The 11,606-nt window shown below is 37.7% G+C and overlaps 1 protein-coding gene across 1 annotated transcript; it reads left to right on the top strand.

The window, feature by feature from the left end:
• Positions 1–7,921: 7,921 nt before the first annotated feature.
• On the top strand, positions 7,922–9,130 carry LOC105034368 (uncharacterized). Its single transcript, XM_010909502.4, has one exon. The coding sequence runs from the start codon at positions 8,050–8,052 to the stop codon at positions 8,896–8,898; it is 849 nt and encodes a 282-aa protein (XP_010907804.2). The 5' UTR covers positions 7,922–8,049; the 3' UTR covers positions 8,899–9,130.
• The last annotated feature ends 2,476 nt before the right edge of the window (positions 9,131–11,606 follow it).

Below are 11,606 nucleotides of genomic sequence, written 5' to 3'. Positions count from 1 at the left end.
CCATTCAAGAATTGAAGGAGTATATCGAAATATGTCCCTTCGTATTGGTTTAGGCTTCAAGTGGAAGGGAGGGTGTATCCAAAGGATCAAAATTTAACTTAACTATCTGAAGGATTACTGACTGGAGGTGTCTATAGCTCCGTATCATCAAATAAAATATATAAAAATAATTCATTCGAGAATTAGAGTAGTATAACAAAATATATTTTCCTATAAAGATTTAAGCTTGAGATGCATTAATTACAATAGTTTTATAATTTTATTTAATTTAGTTTTAAAATTATTAATAATATTTTATTTTTTTTATTGCAGGATGCTGGGACATCCGTCTCTCATCCATCTACTGTTGTAGAGGATGTACAGGAACAAGAGCGAGAGGAGGAGGAGGAGGATCTTCATTGATTTTTTTTTAATTTTAATATCATGTATTTGATATTTGAGCAATGTTATTTGTATAATTTAATTTTGATATAATATATAATATTAATTTTTAATTTATGATGATGATAGTTAATTGTTAGTTGTTATAATGTCTGTAAATATATGTTGCTTGTTAATTTAATTATAATAAATTTTAGTAAATATAATTATTTACTAATTTAATTATAATAGATTTTAATAAATATAATTATTAAAAATATTTTTAAAAAAATATATAATTATTAACGATGATTGTAGAGATGATAGTACCATCGCTAACGAATAGTATCGACGGCTTATTAGAGACAAAGAAACTGTTGCTAATATTTTTAAAATTTTTTAATTTAAATTTTGAAAAATATTATAAGAAAGTCATCACTAATTGCGATCGCTACTGCTTATTATTAGCGATGGCAGAAGTACCATTGCTAATATGTAGCTTTAGCATCAAATTTTTTTTCGATCGCTTTTTAGTGACAGCTGTCCGTTGCTAATAATATTAGCGATGACAATTTCATTATTAGTGACAGTAATTGGCCATCGTTAATAATCAATTTTTTTATACTGGTCGCAGTACTTCTTTCTATCTCTCTGGCTCAGTTTCTCCCTTATTTTTTTCTAGCTAGTGTATGTAGTCTCGGCCTTTGATCTCCATCAAGATCTGGGCATGTGGGGTAGAGAAAGGAGTATAGTCATGGAAACGGCATTGGGGACTCCTCATCCTCTGCTACTTCTAAGGGTGGTTGTTTCTTTCCTCTTTTCGAGCTCCACAGTCCTCTTTGTAGACTCTGAGATCTTCTTCGTGATTTTTTTTCTTCTCATCGTTCTTCTTAATTTCCTTCTTATAGATGAAGAACTTCGCTCTCCTTGGCTTGGGCATGCTTTCATGCTCGGATGAGGAGATTAGTGTAGTCCCCCAAGAAGTTTTTGTTGAGGGAGAAGATAAGGCATGCATACCTGAGTCCTCATTTCATCTCCGACATGACGACGAACTCATTGAAGTCGTGGACTTCAAGCATGGTGGCATTAAAATGCACCATATAGTACCTTATCAACTCCCCTTCTCTCTACTCAATAGAGAAGAGACTATCATTGTTCTTCGATTGTAGTCTTTGGCTGTCAAAGTACATCATGCATTATATTTCCAACTGTTCGAATGAGTGGATTGATCCTGATAGGAGGTTGGAGCACCAGACTCTCATGCTCTTCTTGAGAATCATTGGGAAGGTGAGGCAAAGAAGGGCGTCAGATGCACTCTACAGCATCATGAGGGATTTGTAACCCTCCAGATGGTCAAGCAGATCTATCGAGCCATCGTATGGCTCAACCTACGGTATTTTGAATCGATGCAGAATTGGTTCGCTCAGAAACTCTCGAGAGAATGGTAACTGGGTGCTGAAGCTATCATTCTGTTGATGACCATCCATCTGGAACCCGACAATCCTTCGTTCTAGCTCCCAAACCTTCTCCTCGAGGTTATCCTCACGTCAGGAGTAGTATCAGCATGGGGAGAGGCATGAGATGGAGTCCTCCTTGGAGAGCTCCAATGATCGATCACGTCAATCATCTCTTCTGAAACTTTGAGGTTAGTTAGTGCAAAGAGAGAATCAACCATTCATGAGGTACACCTAACATGATTTTGACTGGCGTTGGGGTGAGCGGTGTGGAGCCAGCTCGGCTGATCACGACTGTCAGTGTGAAGCTTGAGCATCATTCAAGCATCATTGCCCTCGTTTAGACCCTTCTGCATGGGTCCAGTGGGTTCATTAAGATGGGGCTGCTAGGGGAGCTTGTGTCCTTGCTACCTCGTCCTATTGTAATTGCTGTACAGCATTCACGAGCATCTGGACTTGCTTTACCAGTGTGGCAATCAGGTCTAGATAGATGGTAGTAAACTGTTGGAGAGGTTATTCCCTGACGCTCCGTCAGTTGGGATTACTGTGCAATAATGACTGTCGGCATGATGCAGTGAGGTAGTTCTACGATCAGGTTCTCACTATCCTCCAAAAATGGGGTGAGTGTCCTTTCTCAAGTGCCAATCTGTTGTTGCCCCTCTCCAATAAAGTAATAAGGTGGCGGGATGATGGAGATCGTCTGTCAGGCTAGAGTAGATGAGAGACCGCTCCGAGCTGCAATAACCTACAAGAAAGTCCATACATACTGGAGAAGAAGTAAGGGTTCTCCGATGGGGGACCCTCCGACGATTAAGTTAGAGAGTGTTGCAGAAAGAGAACAATAAAGAAAGATGGTGAGAAAAAGAGTAGACTTTTTTCCTCCTTTCCCCATATCCTTTTCTTTTTATAAAAAAGTTTGTTAGTTAATGCGTATCGAAACTGGAGTGGTAGCTGTCAGAGACAAAGTAGTTGATGTCAGTAGGTTATTACAAGGTCTGTCACCCACGTTTGGAGAAGTAGTGGACTGTCATAACAGAATGCTAACTCAATAGATTCCATGCACCAAGAAGAGCCCTACGGCATCCAAATTGGAGGATAGCTCATAGAGGACTGGGTGGAAATGATATGGGATCGGTAGATATCCGACAATGTAGACCTCGTCGAGTTGCCGATCTCCTGGATTTGATCAGCTAGATATTGATGACTGTGATGCTGTTCGAATCACATATCTTAGGTCACCAGGTTACGATGCCAATTGTCCATCATATCTTTGGAAATTGGGCACGTCATTAGATGGACAAAATATGCCCAACATTATATATATATATATGTACGTACGTACGTACGTATACATGTATGTATTAGTCTAGACATGACTGCTCTTATTTGCTGCCGTGACAAAGTAGGGTGCTCCCTAAGGTCTTCACCTTTTATTCCATATATATAATATACATTTCATGAAATCATTTTCAACATATATATATATATATATATATATATATATATATATATATATATATATATATATATATATATATATATATATATATATATATATATAATACATTTCATGGCAGCAAATGAAAGCAGTCATGTCCAGGCTAAAATAACGTAAAATGCATGCGTAATAAATTAAAAACATCAAGAATTTTATATATATATATATATATATATATATATATATATATATAATACATTTCATGGCAGCAAATGAAAGCAGTCATGTCCAGGCTAAAATAACGTAAAATGCATGCGTAATAAATTAAAAACATCAAGAATTACTCCCTAATTAAGAGTAATCTGTCTGTATTTGGCCAAAAACATATGGAAGGATACCAGCTCAATGGCTTACTGATCTAGTTTTATTTGTAGATAAACTCAAGACTCGCTCAAACAAATTTTCTTTTCTTTTCTTTTCTTTTTTGCTGAAGGAAACAGGAGGTAGCAGGATGCTACGCTCTTTTTATTGCTGAAATTAATGAATATGAAAATGCAGTTGCAAAGTGGAGCCTTTGCCAAAAGAATTTCAGATTAGGTAAACTCGGGCATTAGGGAAGCATTGGAAATTGAAATAAAAGAATTGACTATAAAAATAAAGATATTTGCACCGCTGCAGGGGAACCTTGCAATAAGACAGCAAACTATGACTTTCTGATATTAGTAGAATGGTAATACAACATCAATGATGTTGCTAAATATCTGAGAAGCATCATCCATTAATTTTATTTTTATATTTTACAATGGATTTTTTGATAAGTGCAAAGACCACTAAATTGCCTTATATACATTATGATCAAAAACCACTTATTCAGAATGAGAGTTCGTAAATCTTGTGGTAAAGGCTGTCCTTCAGAAAAAAATCGGTGGCTTTCCTAGTAAAGGGAAAATTAGTATTGGAGCCTAAAAAGGCACTAATGAATAAGATCATGCATGTGAGCACGAACATCATTGGAAGAATACTTGAAGTTATGATATGCATTGTACTGTGTTCTCAAGAGAAAAAATTGGAGAAAGGGACTAAAAGAGGGAGAACCACCTGCATCATATTTATTTGGGCCCGAATATCTTGGCAGTGCATTGTTGAAGACTCGAACATAGAACAAACGTTTCTCGGGACAAATAGAAGGTTGGAAACGGATAGAAATGAGATGCAAATTTATGAAACAAACTTATCAATTATTCATGGAACTTCTCAAATGATGGGATATATGTGAAGCTACTTATTTCATGCTCCAAACCCATCCTCCGGGCTGACCACATGACATAGTTACACATTTTTTAGGATAAGACCTCAAGAGAATATACAAGGCCAGCTGGAATAATTTTGACATTGTAAGTTATCATTTTCAAGATAACATGCTTACTCAATGCAAGGCCCTAGGACCTTATATAAGTTATGTGAGGATTTGCATGAATGTGTGTTTAGTCCTATATTGATTATGCATCGGATAGATCTTGGGTACTTGTATATATCAAGGGACTCAAATAATATCTTTCAACTAGTCTTTAAGGTAAGATCCTAGATTGTTACAAATGGTATCAATACAAACCTATAGTCCATATAAATTAGAAGACACTGCAGTATAGGATCTAGATTGGATTTGTGATACTTATGGTTGAATTTGAATGAATTTAAATCTCTAGATTGGCATGAATGTCAGGATTTAAATAAAAGGAGTATGTGAAGATCCGTATGAACATGTATTTAGTTCCATATTGACTATACACTAAGTAAATATTTGATAATTGTACAAGACTAAGGAACTCATCAAATAATACCTTTTGATTGGTCTTTTTGAATCAGGTCTTGGGTTACTACAACTCATGCTCCAGATATTGATTTATTCCTAAGCTAGAAAGATGAATTAAGATGAATAATTCTCTTCAAATAGCTAGTATTATTTAATAAATCCATGCCTTAAAGGTCTATATTTTGTACATATATTTTTCTTTTTTTTTAAAATTATACATTAAATGTTGACAGATTGAAAGTAGATTGTTGAAGCCCAACAGAAGATCGATTTGCAAGCAGACGACACCCGAATCATGTCCTACATTGCAAGACCAAGTGGAAGTGCTGTTCAATCATTAACCAGACCTTTTTGGATTTAGTCTCAAGCCAAACTATGACAAATGAAGAAGGCGTTCGAAGGACAATCCACAGCCATGGCATCAACGCTTTTTCTATCCAAAGCATGTTGCACACCAAGACAGATACAGTCGCACACTCAGACCCACATGACAGAAAATTGACATGTCGCCTAATTGAAATTAAAATATTCCAAATGACAGCAACTTTAATAACCAATAATCCTAAAATTAGTACTACTGGAAGAAAGGATATGGAAACAACCAAATTATTACAAGATCAGCTCTGAACACTTATGCTGTGAACTGTACAATATTTCAGTCCAACTAGCTTAAAATGAACGCCAGAAAATTCCAACGGACGCTTGAGAACCTCAAAATCCTATTTTATTGCTCTCTCTCTCTCTCTCTACACCCACCACCCCCCCCCCCCCCCACCCCCACATTCCTTTTATTTGTAAGGGTGGGACTGCAGCACTACCTACTACTCCAAAAGACAACAATCTGAAAATGGATACAGCCTACCCTTTGGAAGTATGTTATTCATTGAGATTATTATATGAAAAATCTCTAATTACAGGAGGTCAGCTAATATATATGTTCAGGTTAGTATGAAAAAAAAACTTACGCTAAAGACCCACAAAAGAAAGGTTAAATTCAAGGGGCATGTTTTTGAATCAGTACACGTGGGATGGTGAATAATTTTGGTTGTTACGCTAATCTTATTAAACAGTTATTATATATCATTCAGTGTTTTAGTGTCATGTCTCAACCGAAATATTTTATGGCTCTAATGTGTGTACGTCCAAACCACCAGTTGTATTATATCAGATGTCTCACTGTCCCTTCATAATTATTAATGTTTATTTGTCTTTTCTTTCTCTTTGTAGGGAAATCAGGAAATAAAACTTGAGGAAGTGGGCATTTTCTTCCTTCTTTTTCCCCCTAAACAAGTGGAGAATGAAGACATTTTAGGTAGAATCTATGATAGAGGACAAGATAACAACTATATCTGGCGAAGAAGAACAGTTTTTCAAGTCCTCTTATTCCTCTAATTCTCAGGAATTGATAGCGGATATATGCAGCAGTGAGATGCAAGGAATCCATCTTAACTTGCCCCTTATGCCAATGAATTCATTTACTATCAGTTGAAGGACCCAAGGAGGATAAGGCACACTAGCTTCAGTTCAACAATGTAACCTAGCAGTACTTTTACAGCGACCGCAGTCATGATAATTTACTGATTATTACTATCAGCAATGGTTATTTAATCGACGGTTGCCTGATGAAATTATTTAGGTGAACAATTAAGATGGTCAAAAAAAGTCAAGAAGGAGAGGACAAGGGTCACAAGACACAATCACTGTAGCAAGTTGGTTACCAGGTGATTTAAATGATTCAACTGACCAGTTACCAAGACACAACATGCATGATGACTCGAGCATTCTGCGCACATTGACTGGGAAAACAAAACAAAGACCATAAATGAAGGTTGCGCAGCACAAATTACTCATTAGTTTATTAAATGTAAGTCATTTTAATACAAAGAATGATTGAATGTTTATATAGAACCCTGATCGTCTAACGAGTGGAACACTGAAGAAAGGACAGTTTATATTCCATTATTTCAGTCGAATTATGCATACATTTAAATCTCTGAGGACTGGCCTGTTCCCACTGGCTGTTGTCCAGAATCTACTTTCGGTCGTCAAGGCTTTACTGATTTCAAGTACGAGAGCATAGTGATAAACTATATATTGATTTGTCATTAGATGTCATGATTATCATCTAGACCAGGTTTTTGAGATGTCATTTTGATTAATTGGTCTAGCCATCAGTAATTACTATAAAACTGGTGGTTTTAGCATGGCCACAGATTAATTGGTATCAATCTTATCTTATCTTCTCTTTTCTTTTCCTCCTTTCTTTTTTTTTTTTTTTTTATAAGATGATGATGGGTATTAATCTTAGACGACACCTTTTTAGACTTCTGCTAAGGTGTGAGAGGAACCTCCTCGCTTTTTTTTTTTGAAAAAAAGAGCAGTGAAAGGGATACAGTTCTAAGACTGGCAATTAGGTAAGTAGGAATGGGCCTTGTTTCAGCTGTTCGATCATCATCGGGGCCACAGCAACCAACTATTATTCTTATGAAATGAGGCTGTTAATCCTTAGAAAGTGTTTAAAACCCATGGTATGATGTTAAACACCAACTATTAATGCAATTAAATTTTGTTTCCCATGGACACAAACTTGTAACTTCAGAAAAACTTTCCTAGGCCACAGTATTATGAGTGGAAAACTTTTTTCTTTTTTGTTACATAAAAACATTTTTTTTCTTTTTGAAAGTAGTTAGTAGTGGAAAACTGAACCAATATTTCATCAAAAAAAAGAAAAAAAAAACTGAACCAATAGTTCCAACTAGATATGCCTCCAGTCAAAAACACAAGCACCCATCACTACAACAACCTTGAGTAGACTTTTTTTCCTTACCCTCCAGATTCTCCTGTACGTATCTATGCATCTCGGATAGAGATGCTTTCCTCCATCTATATCCACCTTTCCTTAAACTCCTTTCCCACAAGCAACAATCTAAATTCTTCAATTCTTCCAACCTCAGGTCTCTTCCTTATATCTTTTCCCTTCACCCATGCACAGTGATATGGAGCAAACAAGGTATTGGATGTGGACTAGAAGGAAATCGGGTGAGAGAACCCTTTTCGGCTCCCCACTCCACCAAATCTCCACCAGCTCCTCCTACAATGACTCATGGGAAGAGCAAGCCTTTGCCGAGGACTCTGCAGGCCACTTGGGTGGTTGCGTCTGGCCTCCGAGATCCTATTCGTGCAGCTTTTGTCGACGGGAATTCCGATCAGCCCAAGCACTTGGTGGTCACATGAACGTGCATCGAAGGGACAGAGCGAGGCTCAGACAGTCTTCAAGCCCCGCAAGAGAAAGCCATGACGGTGATCAGCAACATCACCGCAGTCCTTGCACGCCACCAGGCACATTGCACCTGGGCCGCGTTGGTTCTCCGGTATGCAACAGCAATTCTAACCCTAGTTGTGATGTTATGGCATCAATTCTCTCTCCTAGGTTATCAGCAGCATCCACCGGAGGAAACAGCAAAAGCTCGATGGTTTCTCCTGCCCATTCTGCGACCACTATTCACGAGAACCCAATGAAATCCCTTTTCACTGCTGCTGCTCGATCCTTTGCAGATCCAACAAACGTTCGACAACTTACTTTGCCAGAACTTGAACTGGGAAGAGAGAATTTGAAGCTGAGGGAAGTAGGTTTTCGGATGTCGAGAAATCCGGGCGATGAGGAGGAGACCATCACTAGTAGCAAAAGACGGCGGACTGATCCTTTGTTTCCTTTTTGCAAAGGACCCACTCCGATCGACCAACAAAAACTCCATTCTGAGGTACTCAGTCCTTTCCCTGATGAAGAATTAGATCTTGAGCTTCGGCTCGGGCATCGTCCTAAAGATAAATAGAATTGCGAATCTGTCGTGCTTGGGTATTTGTTTGTATCCTTGGTTTCTTCTTTCCTTTTCTACTTCTCAACTTTTGGCCAAAGGCCTTTCTCATCTTCAGATTGAATGGTTGCATCTTTAAATTTCTCTGTGGTCAGAGATTGTAAGAATAACACTACTGGTGCATATATTAGAATGCAATTTCAATTTTATGAACAAACTGTTACTCATCGAAGAGATGAGAGTCTAGCAGCCTTTTTTTGAGATTGCGACGTGGTGCAACACCTGTTCACAACATCTTATAATTTTCACTATGTCGATTTCTAGGTTTGCATTGCTTCAAACAAGTATCAGACATGTGCTGTTGATTTATTCATCTTTTCATTCTCTGCATTAAATTGATCTAACATGTAATCTTCATACAAGTAGTGACTTAATTTGTTCTTGTCAAACTCATGTATATAGTACTTGAAATGGTCTTTTTTCACATCAAAAAAAGAAAAGGTCTTTTTAAGTTGATAGTTTTTCATACATCAAAGACTTCTTTTCATCACAAGTGGTAATTAGATTTAACCTTAATCAGCTTGTTCCACCATTCTCATTAATCTGAGTACCTGCAGCTGCTGCTGTTTTCTTTTTGGGGGAGGGAAGGGGTTGGGTTTCAATGATATGTAGTCGTGTTTCTAGAAGTGGGAGAAAATTGATATTTGCTACCAATAGCTAGGACCCGATAATTGACAACTTCTAGTCTGGTATTCTATGCGAAAAGAAGCAGTCTTATCTTTTTATTAGGGTTACAAGGTGACTTGATTATTAAATGTGCCTGTGAATGTCTTGATCTTACCATATCAGACAAGGAAATTCATCAATGTCTTATGGTAAGTGAATTTATTACAACCTTTCATGCCAAAATTTCTCATCCCTAAGTGCAGAGAGAGAGAGAGAGATTTATCTTTTTTTTTTTTTTTTTTTGATGATAGAGGGAGATTTATATTTTAACTTTCTTGTTTCTTCATTTCTGCTAATAAAGTCTGGTCACTAGTGGAGGCTGCGTCCTCCTTGGTCTCCATGTCCTAGCCTTGAAAAACAAAAAAAAAAGCATGCGAAGTGGCGAGGCTATCTTTTTCTTTTCCTCAGCCTACTCAGCTAACTGAAACGACACACTTGAGCAGATGAGAGTCTGTTTTTAAGATATATAAGATCTGATGCATCAGTACATGGATTCCCTTTCTGAAGAATTTCATCATCAGCCAGATCTCTCCCTCTCTCTCTCTCTCTCTCTCTCTCTCTCTCTCTCTCTCTCTCTCCCCACCCTTCCCCACCCCCCCCCCCCCCCCCCCTCCTCCCCCTCTCTGAGCTTAAATCTACCTGTTACTCTTTCTATTTTTTTTTAAAAGTTTCTCAAGGCTTCACAGCTCAAAAAAACCCCACCAACCTTGCGGAATCATCTCATTAAAGTATATAATTAACACAACACATGTACAATTAAATCAGAGGAATGACACCAACCGCTTTCTACGCTTCTTTTGCTTCTTCTCCTGCAACTATTAAACCACTGGATAAATTCCTGTGTACATTTCTATAGGCCCTAAACCTAAACCATGATTCAGCCATAGCTTACCAATGCCAATTAAACAAGGCCTAATGCTAGGATAGATGCAAGATACCTGGCGATCTTGTAGTGCATTTATATACCTAAATGGAAGGTGTGACAAACGAAACAGAGAAAACGTCAAGTTTCCATTAAATGGGCTACAAAAGAATCTAAGAATAGGGCTAGCATTTGCTTTCCACGTAAAGGGCTAACTAGGACTCTGTGAATGATCTAGAGATGTAGGGTAAGAAGATTTCATCGGTGGTCATTGCTATATTGGTGTAAGAGATGTAAGTGATAAACAAGCAAACGGTACTGGGTTGGTGGGTTGCCGGGTTGCCTGTTGGATACTGGATCTGTGTGATAGGGTCATGGTAGGGGAATGACATTGTATTGTCTTAAACCTTTCAAAAATGACATTGTATTGTCTTAATCCTTTCAAAAATGACATTACGTTGTCTTAATTGTGTTTCGGCTGTTGTTTAAGGGAGATCAAAGGAAGTACAGATGAGTATTTAGCTAGGCAGTGGCAAGAGAGAGCACATGGGTAGAGGAGTGTCGTTTGTTGGGTGAGGTTTATAAAATTCAATAAAGGGAATGAGGATTGTGCCTGGGGATGCGTGTGAAGAGGCGTTGGGTTGTCTTAAGGAGCTTTGGAGATGCTGTCTCATTATACTTAAGCTGGAAATGTCTGATGGGGTCTGAAGACTGAAGAATATATGAAATTAATTATGCTGATCATATACGTAATGTTTATTAGTGGGTTTGGACAACACGCAACTGGAGCAATATTATATATATTTGGTTTATAGAATGTGGTAGATTCCCCCACCCCTCCCCCCCCCCCCTCTCTCTCTCACTACTCTGGGACACATGCACTTGCATGCATGCTCATATGCATGCGATCATAAGACAGGGCTTCCCCCTATTTAATATGTATTAACCTTGTAGGACGATTTAAGTTGGAAAAAAGAAGCATTCTTCATAGGTTATGCCTTAAGATATATTTGTTGGAAAAAGGTATTGTCGCCGTATTATACTTCAGTTGCACCAACAGGCACAACAGAGAAGAGTCCAAGTCTTTTATGCTAGGGGCATCCTATATAAATTTTATTTTAACTTGTACATGGAATTG

This window comes from Elaeis guineensis, chromosome 10, assembly GCF_000442705.2.
Source record: "Elaeis guineensis isolate ETL-2024a chromosome 10, EG11, whole genome shotgun sequence".
NCBI classification, from domain to species: domain Eukaryota; kingdom Viridiplantae; phylum Streptophyta; class Magnoliopsida; order Arecales; family Arecaceae; genus Elaeis; species Elaeis guineensis.
This window is presented reverse-complemented; position numbering and strand designations above follow the sequence as displayed.

Coding starts and splice junctions, on each gene's coding strand:
- LOC105034368 (XM_010909502.4), top strand. CDS start 8,050: ATGCACAGTGATATGGAGCAAACAAGGTATTGGATGTGGACTAGAAGG.